The 20,575-nt window shown below is 46.2% G+C and overlaps 1 protein-coding gene across 1 annotated transcript; it reads right to left on the minus strand.

Moving 5' to 3' along the window:
• Positions 1-7,665: 7,665 nt before the first annotated feature.
• far1 (fatty acyl CoA reductase 1) lies at positions 7,666-18,364 on the minus strand (the record flags this gene model as incomplete). The annotated part of the gene is given in 11 exon segments (XM_084452967.1): positions 7,666-7,828; positions 8,688-8,815; positions 9,267-9,396; positions 12,175-12,346; positions 14,775-14,841; positions 14,961-15,089; positions 15,255-15,299; positions 15,393-15,570; positions 17,032-17,211; positions 17,854-18,029; positions 18,176-18,364. Coding segments are annotated over 11 exon segments (1,557 nt in total).
• Between the last annotated feature and the right edge of the window lie 2,211 nt (positions 18,365-20,575).

Consider the following 20,575-nt stretch of genomic DNA (forward strand, 5'->3'; position numbering starts at 1 on the left):
CAGCATGGCAGGCAGATGCCCCCCTAGAGGTAGATCACAATCACAATCCCTTTTATTGCCATTGTAGTTTTTCAACATACTAGGAATTGGCTTTCAGGCATGGTGTATAACATGAAGACAGCTTTGGACAGGGTGCAGCGACGAGGACAGAGCAAAAAGGACGAGGTCTCGCCGATGCTGCAGACAGAACCCAGGTCAGTCCTACTGGACCAGCAGCTATTCCCTACAGTCCTGTATGTGTGGTCAGTAGAGTAATGCTCTTTACTCCAGGAGATCCCCAGATTGGACTCTGTCTCGGTCACACCAGCAGGACAAGCTGATAAGAACTGAAAATGATCTAAACCAGGGTTCTGGTCTCCCAGAGGAACATGTACCAGAGCCAGAACCAGTGGGACTAGAGCCCATAACCAGCTGGGCAAGTGAACGGTTAGCTTACGTTCTCTCATGCGACCCCATCCTCCAACGATGCAGGTGGTCCCGGGGGGGATGGTCTCACCAGGTAGAGGCAAGCAGATGGGCTGGACCCGGCCACCTACCCAATATATACAATACAAATACAACCATAATGGTCCATGGGTTCATTCATAAAGTGTTGTTTTTGCAGTGTTTTTTGCAGTATGCCAGTGTTGCACAGTGACCTCCTTTTCAGTTTAGGAAATGTCCCTGTGTGGCATGACAGACAGGAAAGGAAACCTGCCCAGTCGGATGTGTCCGTTGACCTCCAGCAGTGCAATGTCAAAGGTCATTGGCCAGGCAAACTGATACTTGTCGTGGACCCTGGTGGTCTTCAGAGTGAAGGTCTGCTCCTCCACATCAGGAACCCTCTGGTCGTGCTCTCCAACCACAACAGTCACGTTAGCCAGGAAGACTCTGTGGAGGACAAGTCCAGCAGGGTTCAGAGGTCACCGAACACAAGACAACATCTTGACACTGCGGGGAAAATGTATTTACTTTCCATGTATGTCCAATGAAAACATTTTGTCAAGTACTGTAACAATTCATTCTGCTTTATTCTTCCACACTGAACTCAACCCTGTGATACTATCCTCAATGTCTCCCACACCACAAGCATGTCCTCTTGGTCTAATGGTAAACGGTTGTGTTTGCGTAGCAGGGGACGGATGGGAACCTACTGTGGGATGCTAGCCACACAGTGGGCGGCTGTCAGAATCCAGCGGTCAGTCAGAACCGCTCCTCCACAGAAATGAGACCCTCTGGACCTCAGGGAGACCTGCAGATCAACACCAACGCCTGACTAGCCTGCTCATTGAACCACCTCTGCTACACTTCTAAACACTGTCCACTGTATTCATAATAGGATATTATTATCAGAGTATCATAATATCATTATCATAATATTATCCCTGAGGGAGGAGGTGACTGACCAGCCATGGATGGGATCCATATGTGGCCTCCCCCCCTCCCACTACTCTCAGTGACCTGTCCATCAGGCTCCTGACCAGAGGGACGCCACACTTAGGACCTGGGGGTGTGAAAACACTCCGGCTTTATTCAAACAAATCAGGTGATTCAGATGATTCATGCAAGTAGATTGCTCAACCAAGTTAATCAGAATATATTCGAATGTACAGTACGTAGCCCATTAAATTGTTTTTTTTTTATACAGTACATATTTAACATACTCAGGTAATGGAGTTAAGATTAGAGTAGACATTAGTGTGTATAGAAGGTCTGAAAAACCAGCCTCTGACTGGTATCCATCCAATAATGAATGGCTGCTATTGATAACTTACCAGCAGTGGGATAAGCTGAGAGTCCAGAGAGACAGCAGAGAGAGAGCAGACAGCAGCAGAGACAGAGCAGAGCTGAGACCCTCACCCCCGAGACACACATCCTGACTCCTCCTGAGGCCTCTCTGGTGGGAAAAGGGCTATTTATATGCCTGCTGTGTGTGTGTGTGTGTGTGTGTGTGTGTTGTTTGTGTGTGTCTACATGTGTGTGTGTGTGAAATAACATGCCCACTGAGTCAATTGCTGACGTTCTCAACATACCACAGAGGCACCAAGCACTTCTGTTTAACAAAACCAACCAATAAAATCCCCCAGAGAGGAGGCAGGCCTAGACAACTAATAAAGCTTGGACAATGCAGAGCATGCTGGGAGAACCAGACCACAGACACAACAGGAGCTCTAGGGCTATTAACAGAGATAGAACGGTAGAGAGGGAAAGGTAAACTGATTGGACGAGAGAGACTGACCGAGATCTGATTCTCTTATTGGCTGGTTGAGAGAGATGAGCTAATCAAGGTTAACAAAATTATGTGGCTACATATTTGAGATAGAGATTCAAGTCGTAGATACTGTAATGTCTGGTTCATCTGAAGTCTGATATCCTGAGAGTCTGAGAACAACTTCCTCTCATGATGACCAACATGACCTTTGAAACTATGTTTAACGAGATGGGGATATATGGCCACTTATATATAATTCACTTGACTTCTTGAACTTTTCTGTCTTCCTGGAGGGATACTGGATGAGGGCGTAGGATGAAGTCTCGTCAATCATGGCATTTTAGGAACATCAAACCTAGAGGATGAACTTCACAATCAAAACTACGATGGATGAAGAAAGTTCACTAAAGAAAAACTTTATAAAATGACAATAAAAGTAGATAACACGCTTAGAAATTGTACAATGAAATCACCGGTATCCTGATTTCTAATGTATTCTGTGATTTACCATCAATGTCAGCATTCATAGCAGAATAGAATAGATGTCTGGATGGATAATTTACTTACAGTGGTATGTTTAGAGCGGGTGGTAGTGGTGATGATGATGATGATGATGGTGATGATGTAAATGGATTTATAAAGGCCCTTTTCCTAATGCTCAGTCAGAGCCTTTCCTGCTCTAGTCCGAACTAAACTAACAGTGAAAGACAGTTCGCTGCTGACTGTCTGTTACAGGTCGACCTTGGCGATGGTGACAGTTTGTTCTGAACATTGCTTCCAGATAAGGCCAGGGAGGAGGTTACAGCAGACTCCAGTCAGATGAACAGTTTGTATTCTAGCAGACTGTGTACCAACACAGAGGGTTTTTCTCTGAAGAACCTTTGAATGGACAGAAAGGTACAGTATCACATACAGGCCCAAACACAATATAAAGGGCATGTCATTGGTTCTCTGTGCTTGTGCGTGAGAGAGACTGAGGGATAGTGAGACTGTGTGTGTGTGTGTGTGTGTGTGTGTGTGTGTGTGTGTGTGTGTGTGTGTACGTGTGTGTTATCTTGCCATTAGATCACTGCGGGCACCCTGAGGCACTACTTCCTGTTTACACTACAGAGGGCTTGGACTCCCTCTGGGCATGCTCAGTAGCTCAGTAGCTCAGCGCTCAGTGTGCATGGTTGCCAGGCTGCAGTTGCCAGGTGTCCTGGTGCAGAGCAAGCCAGTTCATCCAGCAGATAATGTGCATCTTGTGATTCAGGCAGAGGAACACAGTGAAAGGGATTGGATTCTAGCACAAGAAGTTAGTGTTCTCGCTCTCTCTCTCTCTCTCTCTCTACAGTTCCCTCAGAATGATACATTACTAGACCCTTTCTCTTTATTTTGGAGGCAGTCTACTGTGTGTGTGTGTGTGTGTGAGAGAGAGAGAGAGAGAGAAACTACAAGGTCAAGAAGGAATTAACCCTGCCCACTAATCTAGTTCAGGACGCCACTGACATTTCTGGTGCGTCCATGTAGCGGAAGTGGTTTGGAACACTGATATGACACAACCCCCGTCTGGCACTCGCAAGCTCCATCTTCACCCTCAGACTACAATGACTTCCCTCTTGGTCTGATGATAATAGACAGACACTTCAGCACAGGTAAACCCTGCCTAACCCCTCCTTTGTGCAATGATACCCAAGTGGAATCTCTTGAGATCAGGTTGCCTATAGCAGCAGGGTAAACAAAGGTCATTGCCCTGGCCATAAGATATGGGTGTGCATCCCAAGCACAGATGCTCTGCTCTCCTAGATCAATACCCTCCAGTGTGGCGTCCCTTTTCTCTACCATGCATGCATCTTAACAGCAGTGTTGTTCCAGGAATCCGAGTGGTGAGAAAAACACTTAATATAACAAACAGAGAACCACAGTGAAGGAAACATGATTTAATATTGTTTATTCCTTCTTTTTTGGTTTACAAACAAAAGGCACCCATTGATTTTTTTTCTTCCTTGTTTACATTGACAGTGGCCAGAGCTTTGAAGCCCCCTCACAAGAGTGCAGATGCAGTCCACTGACAGTCATGGCAAACAACCGTCTGGATACAGGATGGATACATTTGGGTTTTGGGTTAACAGTGCACAGTTACAGAGAAAACAAGACAACCAAATTGCAAATGTTCCAAATTACAGTGTTTTAGCAGGCAGACAGCAAGAGAAAGAAAAATGTTAAATCAATGTAACCCGGCTTCCTTTGGAGTTTTAACAGTAACTGGATAGAGTGAGAATGTTACGTTTCAGATGTTCAGTGCCCATGAATTGAAGGCCATTGCAGTTATCTAGAAATAGCAGCCCCTGTCAACATGATGGAGTTGGTAGGTTGAGAGGGTTGGTCCAGTACTCTCTCTCTCTCTCTCTCTGTCCCTCTCACTCACTTGCTGGAGAAAGTTCCACGAGGAAACCTGGATTTTGCCGTTCCGTTGCTTTTCTGTCACAAGCACAACACAAAACTACTGCAACTACCCAAGCAACACACCAGAAGTCACTCACTTCAACACAGACGATAAGGATATGGACTTAGAAAAGCTAGAGAGAATCCATGAAGGCAGGTATCCCCTTCAAAACAGTTACAAATGGACACAACAACTTGATCAATATTCAAACACGGGCAAATACAGTATCACTTTAAACGTGGGTTGAGGAATCATTGGAAGTACTGTATATTGAGCTGTGCAAATAATTAGGTTGCATTAACTATTACATTCAGGGGTAAAAAGGTACATATCCATTTAAAGAACTGACAGGAGACTTAGACAGTCGGCATCAGTTTGAACAAGTTGCAACAGCCTATATCCTGTTAAGTACAATGATGACGTACAGCAGCTGAGTCAGTTACATTGCTTCCTCAATCTTTTCTCCTTTGTGAGTAAATAAATAGCCACGCAATATTTTATCGTTAGCATAAAAATACTTCATATGTATGATTTTCCTTTCCTCTTTTCTAATCATGAAGACTATGTATATCTAAATATAGTTGTACACAAATGGATTAGAAAACATATCTGATTGCTTTTTTCACATTGTTATATAGACAAAATTCAGGCACAATTCATACGCACACACCTGTCCCAATGGTTTTATCACATAGCCCCGTTCAGAGTGGCTCTCGTGAACACAAACCCACTGATTGGTCCATGAACAACCAATGGAAGCCATGGATTCAACTGATTGGTCCATGAACAGCCCGTGGAAGCCATGGACTCAACCAGCACGGTGTCTGAGTAGCTATAGTGTGATAGGGGGTGTTGGTGACGGAAGTAGGATACATCCTTAATCAAAGTCATACAAGGTGCAACCACAGATCTCACATCCTGGACACTATGTACTGTACAATAGAAAACACAGGAGATGTTAAGGTGAGGAACACAACTCAAGTGTGTGCATCTACCCAGGTTAACATTGGATAGGCGAGACCACTCTGGAGTGCTATGGCAAGACAGGATAATAAAGGCATTGTGATGTTCAGGTAAACAAGAAGATTCTCAAAGGCATGGCCACACAACAGGACAACAGGCGAGACCAACTGGAGGGATACTAAAGAAGGAGATAGCCTACCAAACGTCAAGAAATCCCTGTGATAATAGTCACTCTACTAGATTAGAAAAAACATCACCGAATATCATCTCGCGAACTGACAAACAAGAACTGCGCTCATATAAACGCTGCTGCCTAAGGCTTCTTCAACCAGTGTGGAAAAACTACAACCGACAAGCTGGACTACATCTCCCATCCTCCTCCCTAAACCATGTTTTCAGTAGCAGTGGGGCCTGATCTGAGCTACCAGTCATGAAGGAGGTGTCCTGGTGAAAGATGAAGACGATTATCGGGAGGACAGCCAGAAATGGCTTTAATGCAAAAAAAGAGGAAAATAAAGAATCAACAAGCTAGTTCAGTCAGCTGATAACCATACAAGTTTTAGGCACTGTATAAAAAAAAGCCATAATAATCTCCATCTACCTTGTGCTTGGCCCAGATCACTGGGAGCGAGCATCTATCATCTACTGTACAGTAGAGCAGAAGAGCAATTAGCATTCACCCATTACCAAGCAGAAGCATGTAAACGGTTTAAACAGAGGAGCAGACCGCCGTGTGGGCTAGGAGGACCAATCAGTAGAGCCGAGCTGAGTTGTCCTCAAAGATCCTACACAGCAACCACATCTCTCTGGCTGTGTCCCATTTTCCGGTTCTTTTACCCAGTGTGTGCACTTGACTTCAAATCATCTGTAGAGGCTAGAGTGGCCTGTATTTCCTATGCCAGTCTTTTGCTAATGAATCCTTACAGAATCAACTTTGGAGAGTAGAGTATTTGACCGTGCGCCCTGTCGGGCTGTAGATGAGCGTTGTGCTAGCTTGAGGCCTGGCTAGGTACATGCTGAATAAATCACTAACAGACGCCATCATCTCTCCCAGTCCTACACCCAGGGAGGGGCCCGCGTGTCACATGATTAGGCCCTGGTATCACATACGTGAAATCTGTCAGTTTCTTGAGTAATGTGAAAAGTTCCAGAATTTGCTACAGAGCATTGTCCACTGCATAGGACTAGGGGACTAGGAGGGGTAGGGGACTAGGGATAGGGACTAGGAGGGATAGGGGACTAGGGCTAGGGACTGGGAGAGGCAGGGGACTAGGGCTAGGGACTGGGAGAGGCAGGGGACTAGGGCTAGGGACTAGGAGGGGTAGGGGACTAGGGCTAGGGACTAGGAGGGGTAGGGGACTAGGGATAGGGACTGGGAGAGGCAGGGGACTAGGGCTAGGGACTAGGAGGGGTAGGGGACTAGGGATAGGGACTGAGAGAGGCAGGGGACTAGGGCTAGGGACTAGGAGGGGTAGGGGACTAGGGATAGGGACTGAGAGAGGCAGGGGACTAGGGCTAGGGACTGGGAGAGGCAGGGGACTAGGGCTAGGGACTAGGAGGGGTAGGGGACTAGGGCTAGGGACTAGGAGGGGTAGGGGACTAGGGATAGGGACTGGGAGAGGCAGGGGACTAGGGCTAGGGACTAGGAGGGGTAGGGGACTAGGGATAGGGACTGAGAGAGGCAGGGGACTAGGGCTAGGGACTAGGAGGGGTAGGGGACTAGGGATAGGGACTGAGAGAGGCAGGGGACTACTGGAGGAGTGGAGCTGGGATGGTTTAGTCCGCCTGGGCAGGGATGGAGCTGGGACGCTGGGACGCTGGGACGCTGGGACGCTGGGACACTGGGACGCTGGGACTCGGTCACTGGGTGATGAGGGAAATCATGAAGCGGGGGTCCTGTGCGTCCTCCTTCAGTATCTCAGAGTGCTAGATACTGCAGGGCTGGGAGGCTGAGTTAGTTTGGCTGGTACAGGGCTGGGCCTGGGGCTGCTGGAGGTTAGGGACCACAGGTAGCTGGGGGAGCAGGGTGAACATGCAGCCCAAGGCTGGCTGGGATCCTGTGTCCTGGTGCTCAGGCCTCGGTCCCTCAGTACCTCATGGTGCTGGAGGCCCTGAAGTAGGAGAGGAACTTGAAGCAGAGGCTGACCACAAAGTACCAGATGTTCCTGGCCATCTGGGAGCGGGCGATGAACACCCTCCAGATCAGCACCACCAGGACGGTATTGAAGGTGTAGCGGATGTTCCTCAGCCTGGGGAGGAGAACCAACATTAGAACAGGGATGGATCGAAAACCAAGCTAAGGGCGGCTTTAAAGGTGACTCAACAGTATTGCACCTCAATACTGTAAGCTAGCAAAGCTTTAGCCTCGGTATTTGATGTATGCATAAATCAAAGGCAAAGGAACCAAAACAAGATTAAGAGAAAGCTCTGGTAGAATAATTTCCTGCGTGGTATGAAACACATGGGATTAGTGAGTAATGTATATCTAGTGGACTAGGATGTTCAGTCTGCTAGTAATACAGTCAGAGAGGAAAGGAACACTGTCCCATGCAATAGAGATTTACTCTTTGGATACTCTGAGCAACAAGACTGATGATGTGGAACACCGACGACGGTATCTTCCAGTAAAACAGTGGGATTTCCTGGTGATCCCTCATTTTTGTAACGGAGAACAGTTCCATCACCCAGGAGAACCATCTTCTGCCCTCTGGGTGGAGGTACAGGGTCCCTAGGCCAGAGCCCAATGCTCCTTTATACCCAAGGCAATTGCTGCTAGTAACAAGTAATTATAGGCCACCTTTAGGGATAGACTTGTGTATACTATTACTTTCTTTTACTCATGGACTTTATTACTTTCTTTAACTCATGGACTTTGTTAATGTGCTTATTTGTGGGTTTGTAATGTTTGTTTTTAAGCTGCACCCGAACAATAAAAATGTATTGACCTGAATTTGAATTCTGAGAAATATCAACTAGGCCTCATTTACAGTCATCCTCTAAGACTCACTTCAGGAGATATCAGGGGACCTCATCCATGACCCATTTGATGACCCAAACTGAGCCTTACTGAGTAGGAGCAAGGCTTCATGGGTAGTGTAGTCGTCTTACTTGTTGAGGTGTTTGCGAGCGGCGGGCAGGCCAGACAGCTCCTCGTTCAGGACGTACTTCTTGGTGCCCATGCAGTAGTTCTCCATGTACTCAGCCCAGTGCAGCTGGCGCACATCAAAGTTAAATGTCTGCACAGACGGAAACATATTCATTACTTTTGCAGTTTGTAAACTTTTTTTTTTTTGTGCAGTTTTGACAAACTGCTGAGTAAAAGACATCAAGCAAGTCAATAACATGATTCATCAGCTTTGTATGTTTCAGTTTTTTATATGAATACTTAAAGAACTCACAAGATGTTTGAAAATATCAACCAACACATCACCAGAACCACAAGGGCTCCATTCTTACACCAAATTCAACTGTTCCATTGTGCTCAGCCTAGGCCATCCATTCAATGGCATGTCTTTGTCTGAAATCCCACAAGTGTGTCTGTGTGTGTCTCTGCCACCATTTTTCTTTCCGTCTCACACACAGAGGAGTGTATGTGTCTTTGTGACGCAGACAAAGATGCAAAGAGAAAAACCAGACGGTAAGAAAGGGAGAAAGAGAGAGAGAGAAAGAGCGAGAGAGGGAGCGTACCCTCTTGTCCTCTGGGCTCAGCTGGGCCATGAGCATGGTGAGGTTGTCTGTTTTCCACACCCAGGTGTGACTGGTGAAATACTCCAGCACCATCATGGCCTTGTGGAGGCGTGTGATGGTCTTCATCATCCTACAACACCACCAGCAGCCAGGATGAAGAGGAGGAGGAGGAGGAAGGGGAAAGGGGTTACAGAAGTATATAAGAGCTGCCGACAAGTGCACTACTGCGGCAGAGTATATTGGCAACAGTACACTGGGATTAAAGGGAAAGTTAAATAATAAATAATAATAATGGTATATATAATAATAAATTATAATAGATGACTTGATTCAGCATTTTTTAAAGTTTGTGATTGGGATCAATTGACTTTGGTAAATGGTTAAAATGCAGAGGTTGGGCTATAGTCTTCTAGTACATAGGTGGCTTACAAAGTAAACAGATGAACCAATTGTTGTTTACACTCAGCTTTCCCTTTAAAACATTATTTTATGCAAACCGTATTCAGCTACAAGCATGTGTAAGGGAGCAGGGAAATTATTGGAGGTCCACTGTGGAAAAGGGAATGAAGAATGGATAATAAGCAATTGTCAGAAATGTCATTTAACATATTTCATTTCATTGACACTAATAATGGGCATTGTGATAGTTGGTAAATATAAGTTCAGCCCTTACACACCGAATACCAATAGATCAAACCTTTCCCTCCAAACGTATCCATCCTTGTAGTTAACCAAGTTAATCAGTTACGACTGTGTTTAAAATGGATCATTCAGATTGAGAATGTTAGACTTGTCAAATACTGAGGGGGGCTGAGCATGTTTCATTAGAATTTGATCATAAAGATGATATCAATCATAATAGTTCAACAGATATATGAACTGTAGCACGCAGACTACTAGTAATTCAAATCTCTTAGATAAGGACTCATTCGATGGCGATACCAATTTATTTGAGCAGACTGTCATCATAAATGCATTTTTCTATAATAAAAGCAGGTCCATCTGCTTGTGCTCATGACTCAGACTCCCTCAGGAGACAGGGATTCAGAGGAGGTGCGTGACAGATGCTCAGTGGATCATCAAGGAAAAACATGGACAATTTTACTTACTGTACAGTGGTTGACAAACCCATTCAGCATCAAATTGCACCCCAAGAGTGTTCTATACCAAAACAGCTACATTTCAGAGAGCCCAAACTTGGGCACAATGACAATTATAAGCCTTTTTTTTTTTTTTTGGATAATCGTTGGTACAATGTTACCAGAGACACAAAAGTGTTTAAGGTGTCTCTGGTTTAGGATCAAAAGGTGGAGCAACACTTTCAGGTACTGAATCAAACACGTTCAGTAGATGAAAACGATGGAACACTGCAGGGAGCCAAGGAGGAGGTGCAGTACCACTCAAAACTGTCCAATGAGAAGTGTTTCCATGTTTTCTCCTACTGAACACAAACCTGGACACTTGATGGAACCCATTATGGGTGGGGCTTGATACAATCCAATCACATGCCGATACATTTTGGGTGATACGTTTCAAATTGGCTTCTGAATCTAATAAATCACTAACATCACAATACCTTCACCCCATAATGTGCCTCATGAAGGCCGCCAGTAGACTACCAGGAAGTGTTGTTGATAACCTAATCAGAGACAAGTGTTAGGCATCAGGCAGAGGTCCTGAAGTTCCATGGTGCCTGTTGAGTTCAGAGACTGGATGAAGAGTGGATGAAGAGTGGAAGATGAGGATGAAAGATCACTCCAAGGTCACTCCAAGGACTTAATGGCATGGCTCATTGTTTTTTTCCATGAGAATACAAATGCATGGAGGAATTTCTTTTGCTCAGTGCAGATTATCTCAACAGTAACTTATTCCAAGACGACAAACGGCACCAGTCAAACACCAACTGGGGGTTGTGGGCGTAGCCGTAAAACAAAAGTTAACCAAAAAAAAAAAAAGAAAAAAAAAAAAAGAGCATGCTCGGACCAGAAACCATGCTCGTCGCCGTGACGATGCGGCGTTAGCCTGTCACACTAGCGTCGGGGTCGGCCGATACCATGAAGTCGAGCAAACAGGCGGTGCCTCCTCCGCTGCACCCCACACACCATGCCAACAACCAGTCAGCCCAGTACCCGGGGGAGGAGAGTGCAGGGAGGGTAACGGGAGGGGGGAGGGTGGGGGCGTGGACCTTACCGGGGCTTCTGGCCCGTCACCCTGAGATAGCCATCGTATGCCAGGGCGGGCAGAGTGTGACTGACCGTGGTCCAGTATTGATTGGTGAAGGGGTTGGAGCGCAGGTTAACATTGGGGCGCCTGAAAGCCTGCTCTAAGGGGTTGGTCTTGAAGGTCATGTTTATACAGTTCTCTGCAGGAGAAAAATAGACATCACAGGACACAAAGGGGAGGGGGCGGGGCTTAACATTAAACACCACATCTAGAACACAGAGGATGACGGCCCTGCTCAGAAACACCCTCCCTACTAGTTTACTAGTAAACAAAACACCACTGGGTAGAGCTCAAAGGTAAGTATGAGCAACATGGAGGCTGTTCCACTTAAACCTATAACGGGCTTAAGTGGAACCATCAACATCTTGCTAATGCGTCCAAGCCCTTCCAAATACGAAGTGTTTCGAGGTAGGTGCTATAGTGGTGGTTCAGGACAGGGCCAACATCGGGACAACTGCGGAAGCAGGAGTAAGAATGCAGAACCCAGCCCAGCCCCGGTTCCTGATAGGAGAGGGGTAAGGTGGCTTCTGCACCCTTGTCCACAGACATCGCTGGACACAAGCATCACAGATAAAGCAGCACAGGTACACGTTAGGCTACACTGAGACGAGACGCAGCGCAGGGGTGTAGACACTGGGGCGCGGGGGGCGGTGGGGTCGGGACCCAGACGGCGGGCAAAGGTTACCTGGGTTCTCGTCCAGTCATCCTGAGGTAGAGGTCATAGAGGAAGGCTGGAGCCTTGTGGCTCACAGCGATCCAGTACTGATTGATAAGGTGATTGCTTGTGAGATTTACATGGGGCCGTCTGAACGCCTGCTCGAGCGGATTCCTCTTGAAATTGGATATTACATGGTACTCTAAGAGACAAAAGGTGGTGCAAGAGAGGATTATACTGGAATAAGTCATCATCATCTTCATCCGCTTATCCAGGGTCGGGTCGCGGAGGCAGCAGCTCCAGCAGGGGGCCCCAGACATCCCTTTCCCTAGCAGCATCAACCAGCTCTGCCTGGGGAATCTTTAGCCGCTCACAGGCCAGTGCGGAGATGTAGTCCCGCCACCTAGTCCTGGGTCTACCCCGCGGCCTCCTCCCAGCCGGACACGCCTGGAACACCTCCCTAGGGAGGCGCCCAGGAGGCATCCTCACTAGATGCCCGAACCACCTCAACTGGCTCCTTTCGACGCAAAGGAGCAGCGGCTCTACTCCGAGTCTCTCCCGGATGACTGAACTTCTCACCCGATCTCTCAGGGAGACCCCAGCCACCCTCCGGAGAAAACTCATTTCGGCCGCTTGTATCCGTGATCTCTGGATACTGGAATAAGTGACTCACTTATATATGCCTCAACTGGAAAGAAAGTAGGCTAGATTGCAAGCAAGCAGAGCGTTTAAATATAGTCGCCAACTAGTTCAGGGGAAAATGTCACGATAGAGGACGAGGTTCTTAAACTCCAGAACAGAGTTAGGCTGGTGAAGGGCCAGGAAACAGAGTTAGGCTGGTGAAGGGCCAGGTTGTATATTAGTTAATATTAGTAAGTTGTTAATATTAGTTGTAGCAAGTGAAAAGTAAAGTTCCAACTATACCAATTCAACAGTGCTAATGTATTGAACGACGATAGCCTAGGGGCTACCATTCAGCACCGTCAATGAGAACAAATATATTAAAGAATAATATATTTTGATGTTAAAAAGCATAAAAAGGAATCTATACAGCGGCATGATGTACAGTAAAGTCACACTTTGTAGTCTTCAAATGGCAAAAACGCACCATTCATTAGTCCACAAAACAAGCATAAGCCACTGACTGGACAAGTTTCACCACCTCATGAGTGCATACAGGCGTGAGTCACATTATAGGTTTACGCCTTCCTTTAAGCCTGGCGCAGTGTTGATCTTTCTCAGATCGAGAGCCTCCAAAGACATTGCCCTTATTATCTCTGGGTGGGGCTGTGTTTGCTGCTGTAGCCCCAAAGAGCTTTGAAACCTGAGATACTCTACTCAGGGGATTAGGTTACTTCTTACAGACTAATCTGACATTAATTGTGCAATGTCACGTCATTACCAGCTAGTTATTTACAGGATGTTAACGCTTGTATGGTCTCTTTGAAATGTGAGGGTCTCTGGTGTTACCAGGGCACCAGCTAGGGAAAACGCCTCTAGTGATACTTGTACAGGAGAGACCCAAATCCAGGGCAGAAACTCAGGTCTGTCAGTGTGTCATCTCATCGCCCGTTGCAGCCTTCTCAAAACACATCGGAGGAGATGGCAGCCTTCTCAAAACACATCGGAGGAGATGGAAGCCTTCTCAAAACACATCGGAGGAGATGGAAGCCTTCTCAAAACACATCGGAGGAGATGGAAGCCTTCTCAAAACACATCGGAGGAGATGGAAGCCTTCTTAAAACACATCGGAGGAGATGGCAGCCTTCTCAAAACACATCGGAGGAGATGGCAGCCTTCTCAAAACACATCGGAGGAGATGGCAGCCTTCTCAAAACACATCGGAGGAGATGGCAGCCTTCTCAAAACACATCGGAGGAGATGGCAGCCTTCTTAAAACACATCGGAGGAGATGGCAGCCTTCTTAAAACACATCGGAGGAGATGGCAGCCTTCTCAAAACACATCGGAGGTGATGGAAGCCTTCTCAAAACACATCGGAGGAGATGGCAGCCTTCTTAAAACACATCGGAGGAGATGGAAGCCTTCTCAAAACACATCGGAGGAGATGGCAGCCTTCTTAAAACACACTGGAGGAGATGGCAGCCTTCTCAAAACACATCGGAGGAGATGGAAGCCTTCTCAAAACACATCGGAGGTGATGGCAGCCTTCTCAAAACACATCGGAGGAGATGGCAGCCTTCTCAAAACACATCGGAGGAGATGGCAGCCTTCTCAAAACACATCGGAGGAGATGGCAGCCTTCTTAAAACACATCGGAGGAGATGGAAGCCTTCTTAAAACACATCGGAGGAGATGGCAGCCTTCTTAAAACACACTGGAGGATATGTGTGGGGGAGCCTCATATCTTCTCCTCCAATGTGAGGGAGAGAGAGGTGAGGAGGGAGGAAAGGAATCAAGTAACGACTGCAGAGGTTCACCCGTGTGAAAACACCCAGCCAGGGTGTGGGGGGTGACCTCGCCTTGCTGCACAGATCAAGTGAGGTGTGCAATGTGCTATGAGTTGTGATTCAGTCTTAACTCTTATCATTCTGCTTTTGTTAGCATGTTTAAGAGCAAAGACTAGCCCAGAGAATGTTTACTTGAAGAGATAAGAGAAGTATTTCATACCAACTTCCCCCCAGCGGAAAGGATTGATTCCGCCAGTCGTGCAGTTGTACACCAGAATGCTTTTAGGCCTGTAAGGATAAATGGGGTACGATTAAAATATATTTCTGTGTGGCTCAATTTGAACGCTACACAAGTGTGTGTGTGTGTGTGTGTGTGTGTGTGTGTGTGTGTGTGTGTGTGTTACTACCTGGTGTGTCTCTGAGAGCCAGAGTACCAGGCAGCTGCCAGTGTTGAGTTGATGACCACATCCACAGGGACCAGGTCAGCTACGGCTTTGTTGGACGCCCTCATCGTACGCAGGATCCCCTTCCCGGCCTGCAGGGGGCAGTAGAGAGCAAGGTCGTTAATGAGGCTGTAAGTACTAGTTCACACACTGTTCACATCTAGCTTTGAGGAGTCATTGTAATACAGCAAAGTGTTTTTTTTATAATTAAGCCCATCACACAATAATGACGTTTTAAAGAAGGGTGTTTTTGTTACCGCAATGAAAATTCCACTTGGCCCATTATAATTATCAATCCAACCCTAAGAGAAGAGTTGACAAAGACAGCAATTAGTGACACAGAATTTAAGAGGCTTGTTTTCAATCTGAATTCCGACACGTCAGGAGGGACTCACAGGGAAGGGTTCTTTCCAGCTGGCTCCCACAATGGAGGGTCTGACGATGGCCACGTTGAGGTTCCCGCTCTCCTGCTGCACCAGATACTCTGCCAGGGCCTTGGTGTACGTGTAGGTGTTGGGACGCTCCCCAATCAGCTTAGGGGTCAGCAGGGTCACTAACTTCTCGTCCATCCACCTGGCCAATAAGGAAGGGGTGAGGGGTCAGTTACATTGAATCGATTCGGTGCTGGGCTATATAATCTGCCTCCTTCTGGCACACGTGACCACCAACATACAAGATGACCTAAAGAAAATAGCTTCTGGTCATGACGCATAGGTTTCTGTTGCATCAGTCATCTTCAGAAATGTAGTCCTCATAAGCAATATTTCCACACACCCTCGGGTTAGAAATGGTTGCATAAGGAAGAACCTCCTGGCCCAACATAAACACCTCCTGGCCCAACATGAACACCTCCTGGCCCAACATGAACACCTCCTGGCCCAACATGAACACCTCCTGGCCCAACATGAACACCTCCTGGCCCAACATGAACACCTCCTGGCCCAACATGAACACCTCCTGGCCCATCAAGAGTTAAGAGAATATCCTTGTTGAGTCCTTGGAAAGTTGTCCTACATGAATTCTTCAGATGCAGTGCACTATTAAAGCTTCCGATGAGGAGTATGAACAAGCTTGGCAACAAGACCTATTTATCTGCTGCCAACTACACAAGCCTGCCGACCCGGTGAATCCATAGACATTATTATCAACCCGTAAGAGTAATCACTTCCCAGTGGTTGCCAAATAGCCCAGTCTTCCTACAATTTCTGACCATGCAGTATCACAGAAACTGAACCCCGAAGAGGATAACGAACAAGATTCTGCATCACACCACTAATCCACAGCCAGGTTTACACCTACTTTACTAACACTAGTCCATGGCTGACTAAGAGGAACTCCAGCTTCAAACATTAGTCTATAGCTCAGCATTTTCATAAAAACAATCTTGTCAATAAAATTACAACAAAATATTTGTTTGATTGTTTTTCTGTCAGTTTTGGATTATAGTGATGTGATATAGGCCTCTGCTATGATACTTAAGCCCTTGAATGCTGTTTATCACTCTGCTCTTCAGTTCATTACTGACAATAGCTATGATACTTCTCACTGTGTCATCTATGACAAGTGACTGAAAGACACAATAATCACTGGCGTCTGTGCATCTACAGTAAAGCCCTGTTCAGAATGGAACCTTCACATATCTCATCTGTGTGACAATGGAACCGTGACAGGCTGGTTCTTCAACTTATTTGGTATGATGTTATTTACAATGCTAGCTATTTTAATTAATTTTCTTTGTTGATCTTTGTAATTGTATTCACAATATATCTCGGCATCATTGTAAACAAGGGTCACCCTCAATGTTTTTCGGAGAATCTTAAATAAAGGTTGAATGAATGAACTGAATCAACTCTATTGTGGGCTCACATAATACAAACATCGACAGATTAAAGTAGGCGAAACTGCAGATACACTGTCCAATACAATTTACTGTCCAATACAATTTAAGTTAAAAGTGTTTAATCAGCAGTTCCCTTGAGTCTTCATTGTCCTTATTGAAAACTCTACAAAGTGTGACTAAGAGACTGGACTCACTCAAGGGTGTCGATGAGTTTCCTGTAGTCGACGGGAGGAGGGTAGACCACTTCCTCGATCAGCTCCCTGTCACAGTTGGCGTAGGCTGTGGAAATGTGAAGGAATATCTCCAGGTGCTTCATCCTGTGTGCCAGGGCCACCATCTTCTGAGTGGCTAGCACATTCAACTGCATAGCATCTCTGCAGAGGGACAGGGATGAAGACAAGATGGACTTTAAATGGCAGTCAACAACACTAAATGTCAAAGAAAACAAGGAAATCCTTTTTCACTACACATCCTCAAAGATTACCTTCCTAAGACAGCTTTGAAGAGTGTGTATTTTCTGTGGGATACTGAACAAGGTTCAAGAGACCCAACAGTAATGAAGAATCCAAAGAGGAGGCTCACTAGCCTCGTGAGACCACCCTGAACTCGCGAGCTCACTTTCAGTCTGCCTCCGCAGATCAGTCTGGCCTTCGCCCCCATCTTAAACGAATATTCTCCAAATTATGTTTTGACAGGTCCAGTCAGGGGCAGGGACTGTGTTCCGACTGCTGTTCTGCCACCCAAGTAGAACGTAGCCTGAGTGGTTCTCATGGCAAAACAGTCTCCCGAAACAACGAGCAGTAACACTAACGTTAGAAGAATAAACACAGCTATAAGTGCAGTATTGCAGAAATACACTCAATAATAACAATTAAACAAGAACAAGAGTAGGCTAGTCAAGGCAAGAACTCCCACCCACAATAATCATATAGGGGGCGAAGGCCAGACTGATCTGCGGAGCGAAACTGAATGTGAGCTCACTAGATCAGGATGGTCTCACAAGGCCGGAGACTTACTTGAGGGGCTCGTTGAAGCGAATGGTGGCAGCACAGTGGAAGATGATGTTGATGCGTTCCGCCAGCTTCTCCTGGTCCTCCTTGCTCAGGTCCAGCTCAGGCAGGGTCAGGTCGCTGTTCACCGCCACAATCTTCTCCGCAAAGTCCGGCTGCTCATCTCGGACTCTGTCAAACAGCTGAAAAGCACAGTCAAATCAGACACATTAACCCCCGACCAACTGATCTATGGCCTATCCAAACTACGACCTACGACCCAAAGACTCCCCTCCCCTCCTCCCTCGCCCCCATTCCTCTTCTCCCATTGGCCCAGCCCTCCTCTCACCCTGCAGTTGATCACGTCAGCGATGCGGGCCTGAGCGTTCTGTCCGGCCTTGTGTCGGACCAGGACATAGACTGCTTTGACGCCTGGGCAGGAGCGAAGCAGCTTCTCCAGGAGGACCTTCCCCATGAAGCCTGTGGCCCCAGTGATCAGCACCGTCTTGCCCTCGTAGTACTCTGGAATGGACACCATGGCTGCCTGTCCTGTCTGTCTGTCAGTGGGCTTCTGTCCTTTTCAAACCCTCCTCAACAACTCCACCTGTTAACGAATTCAAAAAAAGATTGGTTTAGTGGTGATTTATTTTGTAGAGTGGCCAACATTCTCGAAGGACTTACAGAAAGCAAATCGAACATGCCGTTACACGCCTGCTTACAACAAATGCACAAAATACACCAACATGTCATTCTCATACTGTACATCACGTTATGGTCAAATAGAGGCAGTTCCTTCTAAAAAGTTGACAAGTTAGCCTAAACCATCAGCATTATCTAGTGGTAGTCTTATCTCTGTCTGATAAGAGACAACGTTGATGACACGCTCCAGTGGATAGAGCAAACAGAGATACCTGGTTAATCAGTAGATGGGACTGTGTTTGAACTAAGGAGATTATGAAACTCTTCTCTCTTGATACAGCTGACTGCATGATCGGGTTTATTTATTTGTATTTTTTTTATTTGCCCTCTATTTAACCAGGAAAAAGGGGGTCTCATTGACAGAGACACGGTTTCAAAACATAAAAACAACAACAAATTACAAAATAAACAAGGACAAACAAGGGTTTATCAGTACAGGCCTACTGCATCTCTCCAGTACAGCACCTTCACCAAGTTCAGATCTCACAGATGGGGCTGCTAGTGCCGTGAACGCAAGACTGACAACCCGCTATGGGACTGGTAGTGGTAGTAAGCCAGAACTGTTATGTAGACTTCAGAAAATGTCTCAATCAGAAAATCAAATCAAAACTATTTGGATAATTATTTTTACCCGTTGGCCTATAGTGTACAGACAAAGAATTGTTGTAGACAATTATTGTAATGTCTTGTTGGCCTATAATTAAAGTGTTGTGTTTTGTTGTGTTTATTCACACTTAAATTTACAAGCTAGATTGATTAATTACATTTAATACATAGCCAAATGCCAAACAAGACATGAGGGATGTGTCAACTCATGAGTGGTGGGCAAAAACCCAGGGATGGTAGGTAGGCCAGTGGTTAGAGCATCTGACTAGGAGCCTAAGCATATCTGGTTCGAGACCGGCCCAGGACAACCAGCTCATATTGGGTTCTGTTCAGTGTGTTAAAACCAGGCCAGGTCCAGCCTGGCTTATGTGCGTGGCTGGCTTGTTTCTGTTCAGGATTGGTAGGGCGGAAGCCACTGAAATAGCTGTGAATTGAAATGACATGAAATAATGTCTGATAAATTAAGATGGGTTTTGTCGCCTGGACACATCAGTTCCAATGCTTCAATGCTAATCCAGCACAATGAGAGCGGGATAGCCAGTTAGCTCATGAGCTCACAACAACTAGCAGCAGCTTCCATAACATTAATGCTGGCGGTCAGTGGCTAAAGCAGTTACACTGATGATTCCTGTAACGTTAGCTATTTTGCTGCAATTGGTTCAACATCTGTTTCTGGACAAAGGTAAGGGATAAACCCAGATAACACAAGGCTAGCGGACCTACAGCGGGTCCCCGATGGATGCTCCACCACCATTCCACCAGTAGTTTATTGTATATCCCAGGGGCCGGTTGCACAAAACATCTTAAGTTAATATTTCCCTTAAGTTCTGACTTAAGGTTTCCTTAAAATAAAATCTGTTGCACAAACACCCTTAAGTATTCCCCTTAAGGTTTCCTTAATATGTCCCTCAAGTATTTAAGGTTTTCTACTTATCTCGGTATAATACTTAAGGAGTCCCTTAAAGTCAGTTGCACAAAAGACCTTAGCAGGCAAAATAAGGGAAAAAACATAAGGGACCTCTACCCCAACCTTAGCTAAGTTATGGCTGCGTTTATGAACATAAACGATGGGAATCGAGTCCCAAGAAGAGTGTTCCGCGACAGGGAGAACCCACTAGACGCTCTTAGTGAGGAACAACTGATATTTAATTACAGATTTGATCGACAGTCCATTTTTGACTTGTCCAACCGCCTGGGCTTGGACCACCCAACCTTCCGAAGCTATGCGCTTCCAGCCCCGTTGTAATTGATGATTGCGCTCCGATTTTATGCGACGGTATCTTTTCAGTCGGTCCTCGCAGACATTATTCATGTCCACCATTCTACTGTGTGCCGTGTGGTTCACCGGGTCTCAAACGCCCTTACCGGTCTGCTGGATGAGGTGGTCAACTTCCCATCTAAACGGGAGGAGGATGCGGTAGCGGCGCACTTTTTTTAATGTTGC

This window comes from Borostomias antarcticus (genome assembly GCF_949987555.1).
Source record: "Borostomias antarcticus genome assembly, chromosome: 18".
Lineage (NCBI taxonomy): Eukaryota > Metazoa > Chordata > Actinopteri > Stomiiformes > Stomiidae > Borostomias > Borostomias antarcticus.